Raw genomic sequence first — 17,454 nt, forward strand, 5'->3', positions numbered from 1 at the left:
TAATCCGAGCACTTCACTCTTGGTCTTCCGCTGTTATTGTTCGCTCTTGGCTCTTACACATACTGTATATTACTCATCTTTTCCCTATTTTTTCTGATATTGTCAGGCATGTGAAAAGATTGGACTGTGAAAAAATTGGGACTTTGTAGTGGCGCTATGACCGCAGTTGAGCGCTCCACAAACTAAACTTCATCAAACATAAAAAATAGAACTGTAAGTGTTAGGAAGTATTTCCGGAGGTATTTGGAGTGTAGCCTTGTGCGGAAGTGAAACTGTGGACGATAAACAATACAAGTCGATGACAGAAGATCTGAAATATAGTGTTGCAGAAGAATGCTGAAGAGTAGGCGGGTTGGTAGGGTAGTTAACGAAAAGGTATTGAATCTAATAAGGTAGAAAATAAATGTGTGGCAGAACTTGACTAAAATAAAGGATCGGAATTCTAAAGCGCGGAATAATGTTTGGCAACAGAGGGAAACGTGGTCGTGGGCGGTGGGGGTGCGGGTATGGTTGGGAGTTGGTAACAATTGTTGAATAACACTTGCACAAAGTAAGCGGTTTCAAATGGCTATAGTTCACTGCAGTTATATAGAGATGCAGAAGCTTGCACAAGACAGGCAGAAATGCAGTATTGCATCAAACTAGTACAATTAGAACTGAAGACCACAACAGACGTTCATTTATCGTGGCCAGAGTAGGACCATCAGCCCCTCTTACATATAAGCGAGCGTTTACTTCGGGAAAAGTCTCAGAAGGAGAATGGTACTAGCTTCTATCCCGTATGGGAGTGGCGGACCAAGTGCCACAGTGTCAATAAACAGTCTCAGGGACGAGTTCCCGGATCAACGCTGCCTCAAAATGCTAACACTGTGCACTTACTTCCATCCTTTGATAACACAGAAGCGATGCGTCGTCTCTTTCATAGCACGAAAGGCAGCACTGAGATTAATTTCAAACACTGTCGTGGTGTAGGCAGCCGTTTAAGAAGTTAGTATAACTGCACCAACGTAATAGAAGTCAAATTTGTTAATGAAGCTTATCTAATGAAACCGTCACAAATTGGTTCCAGAGCTGCAAACTAAAGAGAAAAATTAAGATCGTTATTTTTCAGCAAACCTGTCCGAGACTAAGAAAGACGCTCAATACAAGATTCCAAAAATCTTTGGTCATATATGAGATAGCATAAAAATATCTTACGGATATCAAAGGAGATGTCCAACCCAGAGAGAATTTAATTAGGACCTCTATTATTATAGCTTAGTTAAAAACTGGCACGTGAACTTAACAGAACACAAACTGTTTATTTCCGTTGTAAAATTTGTTTCACTAATGTGAATGATATCAAAAAGTAATGTTGGTATATATTTAAGTTATCGAGTTGTTTACTGACAAGTAAATGGCCTCGATGTAGACATACATACAAAGAAATCACTTATATGTCGTCATCCTTTTATACAATTTCGGTAAAAATTTTAGGTGATGTATAGAACATGGAACCAGTCAACGATAAGGATATAAGGATATTAACAATTTGAGTTCTGTACTATGTAGTCCTACTCTAATTATCACCATTAGCACTATGGATTTATTAAAAGTGTAGAGTTTGAAAGGTACTGAGAGAAGAACGTCAACTTATTAGATCTTCATTGGTGAAAGAATTGCAAGGTGAGATAGGAAACATTTTTTTACGGGTCGGGAAGAAAAGTTGAAATGTGTAGGCTCCGCTAAAGACCCCGTGCGAAAGCCCCATTTTCTCTAAGGCTGTCAATATGGCTGTAAATGAGAATCGGTCTACAACGATACAGACGTGATGATACGTGAAAAAAACCTCATACGCACAGACACCAGGATAGGGAATAACCCTAGTTTTGCGAGCGACTTTGTGAAAAAGGGCGGAGAACTGGATTAGATTTAAGCACCTTGTTGCCCTTGAGTTAGGAAAATGCACCTAAAATGTGTAAGAATTAGCAATGATCAACGCCAAAGAAGAAAATGGCAACGGAGACTATGTTAAAGTTGCGTAACGTGTATCCATAGGATGTGTGACCTGTAATTGGAAAAATTGTCATGATGATATCTTCATTGGCAAAAGATTTCGGATTACTCTCCCACTCGGATCTCTGGGAAGGCATTATCAAAGGGGAGGTAACTGTGAAGAAAAGATTGAATAACCAACGAATGGATAACATACTACTAATCGAAGCGTGGTAACATACAACTAATCGGAGCGTGGCATGTAAGAAGTTTGAACGTGGTACAAAAGCTAGAAAGTCAGGATAGGTAAAGGCTCAAACTAGACGTAGTGGGGGTCGGTGAAGAGGAGGATTTCTGGCCGACAAATGTACGGTAATATCAATGGAAACAGAAAATCGTATAAGGGAAGTAGGATTATTGATGATTAGGCATGAAGGTCTGTGAGTAAGATACTTTGAATAGTTCAGTGATAGGATTATTGTCATCAGAATCGAGAGCAAACAAGCGCCAGCGTTAATTGTCCAGGTACACAATCCGACGTTACAAGCAGATTGTGAAGAGACGGACAAGGTACGTGAGAACGTTGAATACACGATGACAAAAGATTCCTGACTAGTCTGGCATTCAGATCTCTGGGAGGAGTTTGCCAAGGTGGAGGCGACCATGGGAAAAAGGCTGAATAACGAACGAAAGGATAGCGTTCTAAGAGTCGGGCTGGGGAATGTCCGAAGTATGAACGTGGTAGGGAAGCTAGAAAATCTGAAAAGGGAAATACGAAGGCTCAGTTTAGATATAGTGGGAGTCAGTGTAATGAAACGGAAAGAATACAAGAATTTCTGGTCATACGAGTATAGGGTAACATCAACAGCAGAAGGAAAAGGTATAACAGGAGTAGGATTCATTATGAATGGGAAGGTGCAAGGCAGACCAGGGAATGAGTTACTGTGAACAGTTCAGTGACAGGGTGGTTCTCATCAGAATCGACAGTAAACGGGTAGTTCAGTACGTAAAGGGAGATGAAAATCTGTCATGGAGTTTGGAATGCGGTTGTAGAGGAAGGAATAGAAGAATGGTTTATGGGAGAACATAGGCTTGGTAGCAGGAATGAAATATGAGATGACTAATTCAATTCTGCAATAAATTTTAGCTAGTAATAACGAATACACTGTTCAAGAATCACAAGAGGAGGAAGTATACTTGAAAAAGATCAGGTGATATGGAAAAATAGCAGTTAGATTACATCATGGTCAGCCAGAGATTCCGAAATCGGATATTACTTTGTAAGGAGCACACAGGAGCAGATCAAAATTTACTAATGATGAGTAGTCTGAAGTTCAAGATACAAGTCAGGAAAATCACCTCGCAGAGAAATGGCACACAGAAAGAAAGAAATGAGATAACTTTATGTTATATGACGTTACAGGTTCTACCACAATTAACTGGTCAGTAGGTAATTCATTTGAAGAGGAATAAACATCTCTAAAAATTGAAATCACACAAGTTGGACTGAAAAACAGGGGTATAAGGAAAGCAGCTGCGAAGAAACATTTTAACAGAAGAAATACTTCAGTTGGTTGACGAAAGAAGGAAATAGAAAATTGTTCAGTGAAATTCAGTAAGAAAGAAATATTAGTCACTTAGAAATTAAATAAGTACTAAGTTCAGGGAAGCTAAGGTGAAATGGTTGCACAAAAATTGTGAAGAATCGAAAAAGAAATGAATACACGAAAGACTGACGCAGCATATAAAGAAGTCAAAACAGGCTTCGGTGAAATTAAATGAAAGAGCGCTAACGCTAAGGATGCAATGGAATTACCACTGTTAAATGCAGATGTGGAGCGGATGGATGAGAAGAGTCCACTGAAGGACTCTACCAGGAGGAAGACCTGTCTGCTGACGTAGTCGAAGAAGAAACAGGAGTCGACAGAGAGGAGATAGGGGATCCAGTATTAGAATGAGAATTTAAAAGAGCTTTGGAAGACATACTATCAAATAAGGCAGATGGAACAAATATTTAAAGGAATTTTTAAAATCATTGGGGGAAGTGGCAACAAAACGACTGTTCACGTTGGTGTGTAAAATGTATTTGACTGTCAATACACCATCAGACTTTCGAAGAAACATCATCCACACAATTCCGAAGATAATATCAGCCTGCAAATGCGACAATTATCAGCTTGACAGCTCATGCAGTCAAGTTTCTGACAAGAATAATATACATGAGAATGGAAAAGAAAACTGATAATCTTTTAGATGACAGTCAGTTTGGCTTTGGAAAAGGTAAAGACACAAAAGAGTCAGTTCTGACGTTGCGGTTGATAGACTGTACTAAAATCAAGATATGTTCATATGATTTGTCAAGTTGGAATAAGCGTTTGACAATATAAAATGGTGCATGATGATTGAAATTCTGAAAATAATAGAGATACCCAGTAGGGAATGGCGGATAATATACGATACGTACAAGAACCAAGAGGGAAAAATAAGACTGGAAGACCAAAATAGAAGAGTTCGTATTAAAAAGGGTATAAGACAGTGATTTAGCCTTTCACCCCTACTATTCAGCTTGTAGATTTGAGGCAATGACGGAAATAAAAGAAAGTTTCAAGAATGGGATTAAGATTCAAGTTGACAGGATAACGACCGTAAGATTCGCTGACGACATTGCTATTATCAGTGAAAGTGAAAGAGGATTAGGGGATCTGTGAAATGGAATGAACGGTATAATGAGTGCAAAATGTGGCATGAAAGTAAACTGCAAAAAGAAGAAATTAATGAGACGTAGTAGAAATGCTACCATCAGTGAAAGAGAAAAAGGATTACGGTAACTGTTAAATGGAATGAACGGTATAGTGAGTACAAAATGTGGCCTGAAAGTAAATTGAAAAAGACGCAAGTAAGGAGACGTAGCAGAAATGAGGATAGCGAGGAACGTAACATCGGAATTGACGACCATGCAGTAGACGTAGTTAATTAATTCTACTACCTAGGGAACAAAATGGTTCAAATTGCTCTGAGCACTATGGGACTTAACTTCTTAGGTCATCAGTTCCCTAGAACTTAGAACTACTTGAACCTAACTAACCTAAGGACATCACACACATCCATGCCCGAAGCAGGATTCGAACCTGTGACCGTAGCGGTCGCGCGGTACCAGACTGTAGCGCCTAGAACCGCTCGGCCACCTTGGCTGGCACCTAGGGAACAAAATATCCTATGACGGACGGAGCAAGGAGGGCATAACAAGCAGACTCGCCCTCTCATTAGCGGCTCTCCTGGCCAAGAAAAGTCTACTGGATCAAACATATACCTTAATTTGAGGCAGACATTTCTGAGAATTTACATTTAGAGCACAGCATTGTATGATACTGAAAGATTGACTCTGGGGAAATCGGAGCAGAAAAAGTCGAAACACTTGAGATGTGGTGCCATAAATGTTGAAAATAAGGTGGACTGATAAGATAAGGAATGAGGAACCTCTGCACAGATTATGAGAGGAAAGGAATGCATGGAAAAAACTGACAAGGGGATGGATAATAGGTCATCTGATAAGACTTCAGGAAATAAGTTTCGTGCTTATAGAGCTTAAAGCTTGTAGAGGAAGGCAGGCTCACATACATAAAGGAAGTAATGGACGACGTATGTTTCAACCGCTACTCTGAGATGAAAGGTTGGCACAGGAGAGGAATTCATGAAGGCCGCATCAAAACAGTCCGAAGACTGATGACTCAAAAATACACATGATAAAAAGAACGTAAAAATCTAATAACCATTATGGGTTGGAACGCTGTAATAGGGGACGTTATGTAAGAAAGGTTTAGGGGAGAATATGGGATTCGTAGCAGGAGTGAGGAGAGGAGGAAGACTAATTGAGTTCTGCAATATATTTAAGCCAGTAACAGCGAATACAGCAAAAACAAAAAGACGAGAAGGTATACTGGAAAGATGGCTGGAGATACAGTATGGGTCCAGCTGATCATGGTAAGATAGAAATTCCGAGGTCAGTTACTGGGTTGCAAGGTGCACCTAGGAGCGGATGTAAACTTGAATCATAATGTAGTAATCATAGCGTAGACTGAAGTTTAAGAGAATCGTCGCAAGAATCAATGTGGATAGGTGTTTGATACTGAAGTACTAAGGAATGATGTGATAAGTTTGAAAATATCTAGTATGCAGTTCATCTGAAGAGGTATGAACGCTTCAAAAAAGGATTATCGCACGCAGAAGTTTGGACAGACAGATATGGGCACAAGGAATTTAACTACAAGGAAAGTTTGGGTAACTAAAGAAGTACTTCAATTGACGGGTGCAAGAGGGAAATAGGAAACTTTGCAGAGAATGATAGTATTACAGCAATATAGGCCGAACTCACTTAGAAACGACATATACAGGGAGTGCAGGGAAGCCAAGGCGATATGGCTGTGAGAGAAGTGGGAAGAGACAGAAAAGGATATGGTTCGGAAGGAGTGATTCAGCGTAATAGAAAAGGCAGAGGCGTCAACATTGAGAGTGCAAACGGAATTCCTCTACTAAACGCAGAGGAGAAAGCAGACAGATGCAAAGAGTACATTGAGGGTCTCTAAGATGGGTAGATATGGGCAGAAATGGGAGTCGATATTGAAGATATAGGGGACCCAGGGCTAGAGATTAATCGAGCTTTCAAAGACTTGCATTAATGTAAGATAATATCCCTTCAAAATCTCTAAAATCGTTGAGGAATGTGGCATCTAAATGGCTATTAAGGTTTGTGTTTAGAATGAATGATAAAGGGGACATACAATAAAACTTTTGGAAAACATCGTCCACACAATTCCGAAGTTACCAAGGGTAGGTAAGTGTCAGAACTATTTTTCTGTCCGTTTAACAGATCGTCCAAATATCCAACAAGAATAATATACAGAAGAACGAAAAAAAAAAGGTCAAGCATCTGACAGATGACGGTCAGTTGGCCTTCCTGACCCGTCATTCTGACGTGGCGCTTCCTAAGACATAAGAATAATAGAGATACGTTGACAGAAAAACCGTTCGACAAGTTGAAAAGATGCAAGAGGTTTCGAGAAAAATAGGAGTGAGCTATGGAGAATGAGGGATAGTGTATACTATCCGACCAAACCTATCCAGATACTTATTAATGAACATAAATATGGTGTCTGTCCACCCTTCATCTTTTTTATGACTGTAACTCTACTGGGAACTCCTGCAATGAGGTGTCTGAAATTCTGCGAAGGGCCAGCGGCCAATCATCCTCAGGAGTGGACACCGGAATGGTAGTGATGTTGGACGCTGGGGTCTGGAGTGAAGTCGATTTTCTACCCCAGCCCAAAGGTGTACCATTACTTTCTTGTCAAGGCTCTGGGCAGACCAATCCACTGCAGTAACGTTATTTTCCACAAAGCATCGTCTCACAGATGCTCCTTTATAATAGGGTACACTGTCATCCTGATACAATTATTGCTTCCAAACTGTTCCTGTACTGTATGCAGTACAACACACTGCAAAAATTGTTCATATGCTTCCACATTTAGCGTTTTGTTAAACTAAATAAGGGAAATACACCCTAACCATGGAAAACACCACCATACCATACTTCGTACTTGACTGTCGCCAAATCCAACCCTTCCTCTGGATTGCCACGGGGCCTAACATGATTCGTCACCCTCAGTTACTCATTTTCAGTCGTCTACTATCCACAGTCGTCGCTCTTCAGACCACTTCAAGCGTCGCTAAGCAATGGCTACAGAAATTATTGGCTTTTGCGCAGCTGCTCGAACCCCTTTCTTTTAAACTCTCTATTCACAGTTATCGTGCTACCTGGGCTGCTGATAGCACTTTATAACCAAAAGTAATTCCTCCGATTTCATGTGATTTCTTACATCTACCCTCCCTCTCCTCCAGTGCACTAGATCTCCCTAGTCTCGGCTTACCTGTGGTTCTTCCTTCGTGTATCACACCTCCAACAATCTGCTTGGGCAGCTTTAGAGAGACTGAAATGTCCCTGATGGATGCATTACTCCGCTGACATCCGATGACTAGTTCACGTTTGAAGTCACTGGCCTCTCCTACTATTACTGCTTCTGTACAGACAACATAATACTCCCCACCTCTTTTCATCCTGCCAGGTCGGCATTTGTGACAGCTAGTTGTTCATGGCGCATTACATAGGGGCGACCGCATACTTTTGACCTAGAAGTGTGCCGGCCGGTGTGGCCGTGCGGTTATAGGCGCTTCAGTCTGGAACCGCGTGAGCGCTACGGTCGCTGGTTCGAATCCTGCCTCGGGCATGGATGTATGTGCTGTCCTTAGGTTAGTTAGGTTTAATTAGTTCTAAGTTCTAGGCGACTGATGACCTCAGCAGTTAAGTCGCATAGTGCGCAGAGCCATTAGCCTAGAAGTGTACCATATGTGTGTACAACAAGAGCGAACATTAAGAATGGAAGACCAAGAACGAAACGCTCGCATTTGTAGTTTTTCGTCACTAGTGTTCAAACTATATACATCGCAGAACCACTGGCGGAAATAAAAAATAGTTACAAGAATGGGATGAAATTCAGGGTGAAAGGATATCCACGATAAGATTCGCTGATGACATGTCTTTCCTCGGTGAAACTGAAGAAGAACTGTTGGACATATTGAACGGAATTAAATTCTAATGAATAGAGAATACAGATTGAAAGTAAATCGAAGAGAGTCAAAAGTAAGAAGTAGTTGAAATGAGGTAAGCAATAAACTTAGAATCAAAATTGGTGATTACGAAGTAGACCATATTAAGAATTACTCCTACCTAGGAAGCAAAATAACACATGACCGACGAAGCTAGGAGTACATGAGAAGTCAACTAGTACAGACAAGGAGACCGGGCGTTTCTCGCAAAAATAACTCTACTAGTATCAAACAAGGGCCTCAATTTGAGGAAGAAATGTCTGGTAATATACGAGTGGAGCCCAGAATTGTATGATAGGGAATCACGGAGAAAAAACCGAAAAGGAGTAGAACAGAAGTGTCTGTGATGTGATCGCATGGAAGGATGTTGAAAATGAGGTGAACCGATAAGGAATGAAGAGGTTCTCTTCAGAATCAGCGCAGAACGAGACACGCAGAAAACATCGAAAGAAAGAGGCGACAAGATGATAGAACGTGTATTAGTAAAGCAAGGAATAATTTCGATTGCAGCAGAGGGAGTTAAAGATTGTAAGAACTGTAGAAGAAGACAGAGATTGGAATAAATAGTTTGGCAGAAGTAGTTGGATGAATGATTTTTAAATATGTAGAGACATACAAAGTCCAGTGAAGAACTATTGAAAAGAAAATAGCGCCTTGTGTGCTGTAAGTTTGATAAAAATATTTGCATTTATAATTTTTTATAATATAATAATAATAATAATAATAATGATAATAAACTTACAAGAAAAATACCCAGCCACAAAAAAAAAGCGGAGATAATCAGCAACACTCCTGTCCATCCGTGTAAGACGTACTGCTGCTCCTTCGCTGAAAATAAAGGCCGTTAAATTAGCATATGTTATTAAACTTGACAGGTGTTGGGTGAAGAAACGAGGGAAAACAAATTGCATTACAGTAGGAGCATGTTCACTAGTCTGCACTTAACATACACATCACAGTAACTCACTTTCGGAGTAACGGCTAGATAATTTTAAAATTCTGATCAGTTTTTATGCTTTTCCTTTTCTTTGTGCTCTCGATTTGGAATAAGAGTTGCTCAGGTTACCTTCCATTTCGGAAGGCTGTTGCACTCAGTGACTGTTATACTGACTTATAAATTATAGATTGCAGCGACCTAGCCTTTTTTAAATTTTATTGTGCAGATCTAGATTTCTGCTAGAAGCTAGTCATTCTCAATGCACTATTATTTTTCGCTCAATGCATGTAATGCCTGTTGGTCGGACTTCATCCACAGTGTCCGCCCCCATAGCTGAGTGGTCAGCGTGACGGATTTCCGTCCTACGCGCCCGGGTTCGATTCCTTGCTGGGTCGGAGATTTTCTCCGCTCAGGGACTGGGTGTTATGCTGTTTTCATCATCATTTCATCCCCATTCGGCGCACAGGTCGCCCAATGTGGCGTCGAATGTAATAAGACCTGCACCAAGGCAGCCGGACCTTTCCATGCTTTCAAGCACAATTCATTGAATACTGTATTCAATGAATTGTGGATTAAGCCCGACCAACAGGCATTACATGCATTGAGCGAAAGTAATAGTGCATTGAAAATGGCTAGCTTCTAGCCGAAATCTTAATCTGCACAATAAAATTTAAAAAGGACGACTGATCGCTGCAATCTACACTCCTGGAAATGGAAAAAAGAACACATTGACACCGGTGTGTCAGACCCACCATATGCTCCGGACACTGCGAGAGGGATGTACAAGCAATGATCACACGCACGGCACAGCGGACACACCAGGAACCGCGGTGTTGGCCGTCGAATGGCGCTAGTTGCGCAGCATTTGTGCACGGCCGCCGTCAGTGTCAGCCAGTTTGCCGTGGCATACGGAGCTCCATCGCAGTCTTTAACACTGGTAGCATGCCGCGACAGCGTGGACGTGAACCGTATGTGCAGTTGACGGACTTTGAGCGAGGGCGTATAGTGGGAATGCGGGAGGCCGGGTGGACGTACCGCCGAATTGCTCAACACGTGGGGCGTGAGGTCTCCACAGTACATCGATGTTGTCGCCAGGGGTCGGCGGAAGGTGCACGTGCCCGTCGACCTGGGACCGGACCGCAGCGACGCACGGATGCACGCCAAGACCGTAGGATCCTACGCAGTGCCGTAGGGGACCGCACCGCCACTTCCCAGCAAATTAGGGACACTGTTGCTCCTGGGGTATCGGCGAGGACCATTCGCAACCGTCTCCATGAAGCTGGGCTACGGTCCCGCACACCGTTATGCCGTCTTCCGCTCACGCCCCAACATCGTGCAGCCCGCCTCCAGTGGTGTCGCGACAGGCGTGAATGGAGGGACGAATGGAGACGTGTCGTCTTCAGCGATGAGAGTCGCTTCTGCCTTGGTGCCAATGATGGTCGTATGCGTGTTTGGCGCCGTGCAGGTGAGCGCCACAATCAGGACTGCATACGACCGAGGCACACAGGGCCAACACCCGGCATCATGGTGTGGGGAGCGATCTCCTACACTGGCCGTACACCACTGGTGATCGTCGAGGGGACACTGAATAGTGCACGGTACATCCAAACCGTCATCGAACCCATCGTTCTACCATTCCTAGACCGACAAGGGAACTTGCTGTTCCAACAGGACAATGCACGTCCGCATGTATCCCGTGCCACCCAACGTGCTCTAGAAGGTGTAAGTCAACTACCCTGGCCAGCAAGATCTCCGGATCTGTCCCCCATTGAGCATGTTTGGGACTGGATGAAGCGTCGTCTCACGCGGTCTGCACGTCCAGCACGAACGCTGGTCCAACTGAGGCGCCAGGTGGAAATGGCATGGCAAGCCGTTCCACAGGACTACATCCAGCATCTCTACGATCGTCTCCATGGGAGAATAGCAGCCTGCATTGCTGCGAAAGGTGGATATACACTGTACTAGTGCCGACATTGTTCATGCTCTGTTGCCTGTGTCCATGTGCCTGTGGTTCTGTCAGTGTGATCATGTGATGTATCTGACCCCAGGAATGTGTCAATAAAGTTTCCCCTTCCTGGGACAATGAATTCACGGTGTTCTTATTTCAATTTCCAGGAGTGTATAATTTATGAGTTGCTGTTCGTTTTGCGTTCCATATGGGAAGTGATATGGATAACCTGCCGGAATATCCTCATTAACGGAAACACCTTAAGCTTTTAGACTGAGATATAGAGTGAAACGCAACTTCTCTCACGTAGAAGTTACGTAATTTTTTTTAAGTGTTTACAGAATTGAGTTAAATGAACAATTAAATTCGGAATACTGCCACACAGCTGGTCCTGTATTTATAGAGTTTTACACACCATTGGGATAAGATGAACACTGATTTGGAAGGGGATATCCCTTTATAAAAGGGGAGAAAGGGATAATGTAATCGAATTTAGACCTATTTGTCGTATATGTGCTTCGATAATTGCCGATGTCATAAGGAATACCACTCAATCCATGATAAGAAGAGTGCAGCACTGCACTGATACCAATGGTTATCACTTCGAACACCTTCTGTCAATGAACGTTCATGCCACCTTATTGACCTTCGTTGACCTTCAATGACCTTACTGTTACACATCATTGGATTCGATTCGATAACCGCTGTCAGAAACTAGGTAGCAAACTACAGCATCCCATTTAAAAAAAAAAACAAAGGTGACCTTCATATTTCTAACGGCACCCCACCTAGCAACAAAAAAGCCGACGTCTTATTACACTCCTGGAAATGGAAAAAAGAACACATTGACACCGGTGTGTCAGACCCACCATACTTGCTCCGGACACTGCGAGAGGGCTGTACAAGCAATGATCACACGCACGGCACAGCGGACACACCAGGAACTGCGGTGTTGGCCGTCGAATGGCGCTAGCTGCGCAGCATTTGTGCACCGCCGCCGTCAGTGTCAGCCAGTTTGCCGTGGCATACGGAGCTCCATCGCAGTCTTTAACACTGGTAGCATGCCGCGACAGCGTGGACGTGAACCGTATGTGCAGTTGACGGACTTTGAGCGAGGGCGTATAGTGGGCATGCGGGAGGCCGGGTGGACGTACCGCCGAATTGCTCAACACGTGGGGCGTGAGGTCTCCACAGTACATCGATGTTGTCGCCAGTGGTCGGCGGAAGGTGCACGTGCCCGTCGACCTGGGACCGGACCGCAGCGACGCACAGATGCACGCCAAGACCGTAGGATCCTACGCAGTGCCGTAGGGGACCGCATCGCCACTTCCCAGCAAATTAGGGACACTGTTGCTCCTGGGGTATCGGCGAGGACCATTCGCACCCGTCTCCATGAAGCTGGGCTACGGTCCCGCACACCGTTAGGCCGTCTTCCGCTCACGCCCCAACATCGTGCAGCCCGCCTCCAGTGGTGTCGCGACAGGCGTGAATGGAGGGACGAATGGAAACGTGTCGTCTTCAGCGATGAGAGTCGCTTCTGCCTTGGTGCCAATGATGGTCGTATGCGTGTTTGGCGCCGTGTAGGTGAGCGCCACAATCAGGACTGCATACGACCGAGGCACACAGGGCCAACACCCGGCATCATGGTGTGGGGAGCGATCTCCTACACTGGCCGTATACCACTGGTGATCGTCGAGGGGACACTGAATAGTGCACGGTACATCCAAACCGTCATCGAACCCATCGTTCTACCATTCCTAGACCGGCAAGGGAACTTGCTGTTCCAACAGGACAATGCACGTCCGCATGTATCCCGTGCCACCCAACGTGCTCTAGAAGGTGTAAGTCAACTACCCTGGCCAGCAAGATCTCCGGATCTGTCCCCCATTGAGCATGTTTGGGACTGGATGAAGCGTCGTCTCACGCGGTCTGCACGTCCAGCACGAACGCTGGTCCAACTGAGGCGCCGGGTGGAAATGGCATGGCAAGCCGTTCCACAGGACTACATCCAGCATCTCTACGATCGTCTCCATGGGAGAATAGCAGCCTGCATTGCTGCGAAAGGTGGATATACACTGTACTAGTGCCGACATTGTGCATGCTCTGTTGCCTGTGTCTATGTGCCTGTGGTTCTGTCAGTGTGATCATGTGATGTATCTGACCCCAGGAATGTGTCAATAAAGTTTCCCCTTCCTGGGACAATGAATTCACGGTGTTCTTATTTCAATTTCCAGGAGTGTATGATCCCCGTTGTCCCATCCAGCATTTGTCCCACAAACTTTTCAGCTACTATCATACTTTCGGAGTTATTCTAGGTGGCAGTAGTTAATGACTCACCCTGTATAATGACTAGTCCACATTTGAAGTAAGTGAGCTCTCCGGAGCGACCCATTCTGTTATCACTGCTTCTCTACTGAAAACACATAGACCCCTTCTTTCATACTGGGCGGTCACCTCTCGTGACATCTATTAGTGAATTCGACCTGACATATGGCTGTCCGAATATGTTTGATCAGATAGTAAACATCTTTCCAAAACAATGGCGGAAGATGTCCTCACTTCATGGTACCTAGATACTTGCAAGTGATTGTAAATTTTGGCAGTATGGGCATGAGATTCATTGCTGGAAACGATGCGATTCCTGTCGCTAGCAGTCTATGCTTCCTTGGTACGCCATCGCTCTGTATTAGCTGTTGCTTGGAAAGACGTAACGGTAGTACAGTTTTTGTTAGTCTGAGATCAGCGGTGTGGGATTCTATAGAGTTGCTTAGTGAATCCATTACATGTATGTCAATTGTGAGTGCACATCGGACCGGGCTAAAATGTGCTTGGTGCGCAATATGGCTGTAGAGTGAAAATTAAATCTAGAAACATCCCCCAGGCTGTGGCTAAGCCATGTCTCCACAATATCCTTTCTTCCAGGAGTACTAGTTCTGCAAGGTTCACAGGAGAGCTTCTGTGAAGTTTGGAAGGTAGGAGACGAGGTACTCGCGGAATTAAAGCTGTGAGGACGCGGCGTGAGTCGTGCTTGGGTAGCTCAGTTGGTAGAGCACTTGCCCGCGGAAGGCAAAGTTCCCGACTTCGAGTCTCGGCCCGGCACACAGTTTTAATCTGCCAGGAAGTTTCATATCAGCGCACACTCCGCTGTAGAGTGAAAATTTCATTCAATATGGCTATTGTCTCTTAATATTAGGACTCTTATGGCTTCCCTTAAATTTCCATCCAGTCCAACATCGAGCCAGTGTCGTATTCCAACGCCCAACATGCATGAGTATTGCACGATTCTATCTGTATGCCATGTACAGAGACACAGTGCTGCCCCTTTCAAATGCCGTCAAATGCTGGTAACGATGTCTAATGTAAGCACATCTCATCCTTCGTAGTCCCTGTCGGTGTTCACCAACCATTAGTCACAGCACATACTTCTTATAATTACACTTTTTGAAGCCTGGCAACATGATCACTTGGTCACAACACTAATGCATCTCTAGTCATTTCTACAACGGTTGATGGCAAACAACGACCATTCCTTCAGGTACTAATTTTTGTTTTTTACTTTTATTTGTTGTCAGTCAGTGAGTATCGACACAAACGTACTGCAGCTGGCGAACTCATGCAATATTACATACGGAAGATCCTGAAGTTTTATTCTGCCCTGCTTTAGTTGCCTACCTCACTGTCTTCCAGTATTGGAACCATGACGTATGCATTACAGACTTGTTGATAGTTGTCAAACTTGGCAAGACTGTGTGCTACGACCCCTTATTTGAGTTCGGGTTCTCTCGAACTTTCTTATTCCTCTCTAATGACGAAGTGACTACTTTCACGCCAATATTCGTAGCTGTAAGTTCGAGTGTAAATAGACTAATAACATTTTGACCCAAAATGAAAATCCATATCGAAATATTTATATGGTTATAAATATCAGCTTCCTAAATACTTTTTCTGACGTATGTGCGGGGTTCCATAGCTGATGGTTTCATAAAATTTAATTTAATAATTAATTTAATAATTTAAAGTACGTTAACTTTTTTGTACATTCATCTTCAATTTCAGATCCACAGTAAACTAAAGAAAGCTACAAATCATAGCGAAAAAATAACCACGCTAGATAGTGGTGGAATCACGAAAAAAATCGGGGAAGAAGTGTAAAGTTGTGTCCCGGTAGAAAAATGATGGAAGGAAGCAAGCAATGGGGATTATTATTTATTGCCCCGACAGTGTAGACTTTATTGGAAGACGTGACCTTACCTCGAATTGATTGGTGGCTGAATATGGATGTCGAAAGCATTGTTGCCAATGGACCTATCCTGACATTGGCCTTAAGTGATTTGGAGAAATCACTAGGAGCCCATAAGCGGATTGGCAGGAGGTAGAGTGCAGTCCAGCACCTTCAGCACTGCGCTGTCTCACACGGTGAAAGTGTGTAATAAAAGTTCACTATCCGTGTGCATGTGAATACGTTGCGGGGAAACAATTTTATTAAGGCTATGGCTTTGTTCTGCTATAAACGTACAACAAAAATTAACACCAGAATTGGACTCTTTGGAGGTTTCTCAATTAGAGGAAAACGACGTAGCCAACAATGAATCCAAACACGACTCTGATCGGTTTCTGACTAAGAGTTTCCCCTCAGGTGTCGTTTGATAATAATAATTGTTATCACTATTGCTGAAAATATCGGTGTGAAAATGAGATGTTTAAAGGTAATATAGAATACTTTTTCCTATTTTCTACCTTCTGGAATGTTCCTGAAACTATCAGATTAGCATTTATAAGGATTTGAAGACATTTGGACTATTTTTGACGATGACCATCTCAAGAAATATGTAAAGGTCTTTTTTAAATTACCGCCACCAGTCACAAACTTGGTCAACTTTTGGATTACTTATTCATTTAGCGACATGTTTCGAGGTAAACCTCATCTTCAGGCTAAATGGATTACAAAAACAACTTTAAAATAAGGCCATACTGATATTACATAGTCTTTTATAAAGTATATATAATTTCGTTCGTTAATCGTTAAGTGTTACAACGGCAAATAATTAATTAAAATGCTTGTAATGCAATCCAGTGATATTTTAATCACGTGATGCAATTGTGGTGCAAAGTTTCTTTTTCTAGGTTTCATTGATAGGGCGAGGAAGAAAGATTAATGTAATGGAGAGTAGCAGAAGTGAGATTAGCGAGAAACTTATCGAGATTGGGGCCACTTAGGACGCGAAATGAAGGAATATTTCTACCTAGGAAGCAAAGTAGCACATGGCGGAGGAGCATGGCAGAGATAAAACAAGACTAACACAAGTAAAGACGGTATTGCTGATCAAAAGAAGTCGTATCACACATGAGTCTTAGTTGGAAGGGGAAAGTTCTGACTTTGTACTTCAGAAGGCCAGCGCTGTACGGAAGCGAATCATGGACTGTGAACCATTCGCTAAAAGAAGGTATTCTATTCGTTTAAGAAGTGGTACTACAGAAGGAAGTTGTCCACAGAACCTGTGAGGAGAGAAACACACGGAAAGCGTTGCCAAGTAGGAAGGAGAGAATGACAGGATCTGTGTTAAGACGTCAAGGAGTAATAGATATAGATCCCAAAGGCTTCAAGTGCTGCTTTGCGATGAAGAGGTTGGCCTAGGTGAGCAATTCGCTACGGGACGCATGAAATCATGACTATAGTAAAAAATGAGGATTAGTGCTAAACGGAATTTAATCGCCTAGTGTGGCTTGAACTGGGATACATTGGTGGCAATCGCTCCCTCAGAACAGTAGTATTTTTGGCAGAGGCAGTGGCCGTTACGCGAGCTCTCCAGTTCTTTTAGCTGCTTGGACTGACCACATGTGACTTCTTAAGTCCTATAGGATATTAGCATCCCAGCAATATGGTTCAAATGGCTCTGAGAACTATGGGATTGAACTGCTTAGGTCATCAGTCCCC

The 17,454-nt window shown here is 43.3% G+C and overlaps 1 protein-coding gene across 1 annotated transcript in view; it reads right to left on the reverse strand.

Annotated features, from left to right (window-relative positions):
* The window catches only part of LOC124783268, a 114,140-nt gene that overhangs the window by 24,005 nt on the left and 72,681 nt on the right, over positions 1-17,454 (reverse strand). Inside the window, exon 7 of the mRNA XM_047254007.1 lies at positions 9,377-9,462. Coding sequence (XP_047109963.1) covers positions 9,377-9,462 — 86 coding nt within the window. The remainder of the gene's footprint in view (positions 1-9,376; positions 9,463-17,454) is intronic.

Source organism: Schistocerca piceifrons, chromosome 1, assembly GCF_021461385.2.
Source record: "Schistocerca piceifrons isolate TAMUIC-IGC-003096 chromosome 1, iqSchPice1.1, whole genome shotgun sequence".
In the NCBI taxonomy this organism is placed as follows: Eukaryota; Metazoa; Arthropoda; class Insecta; order Orthoptera; family Acrididae; genus Schistocerca; species Schistocerca piceifrons.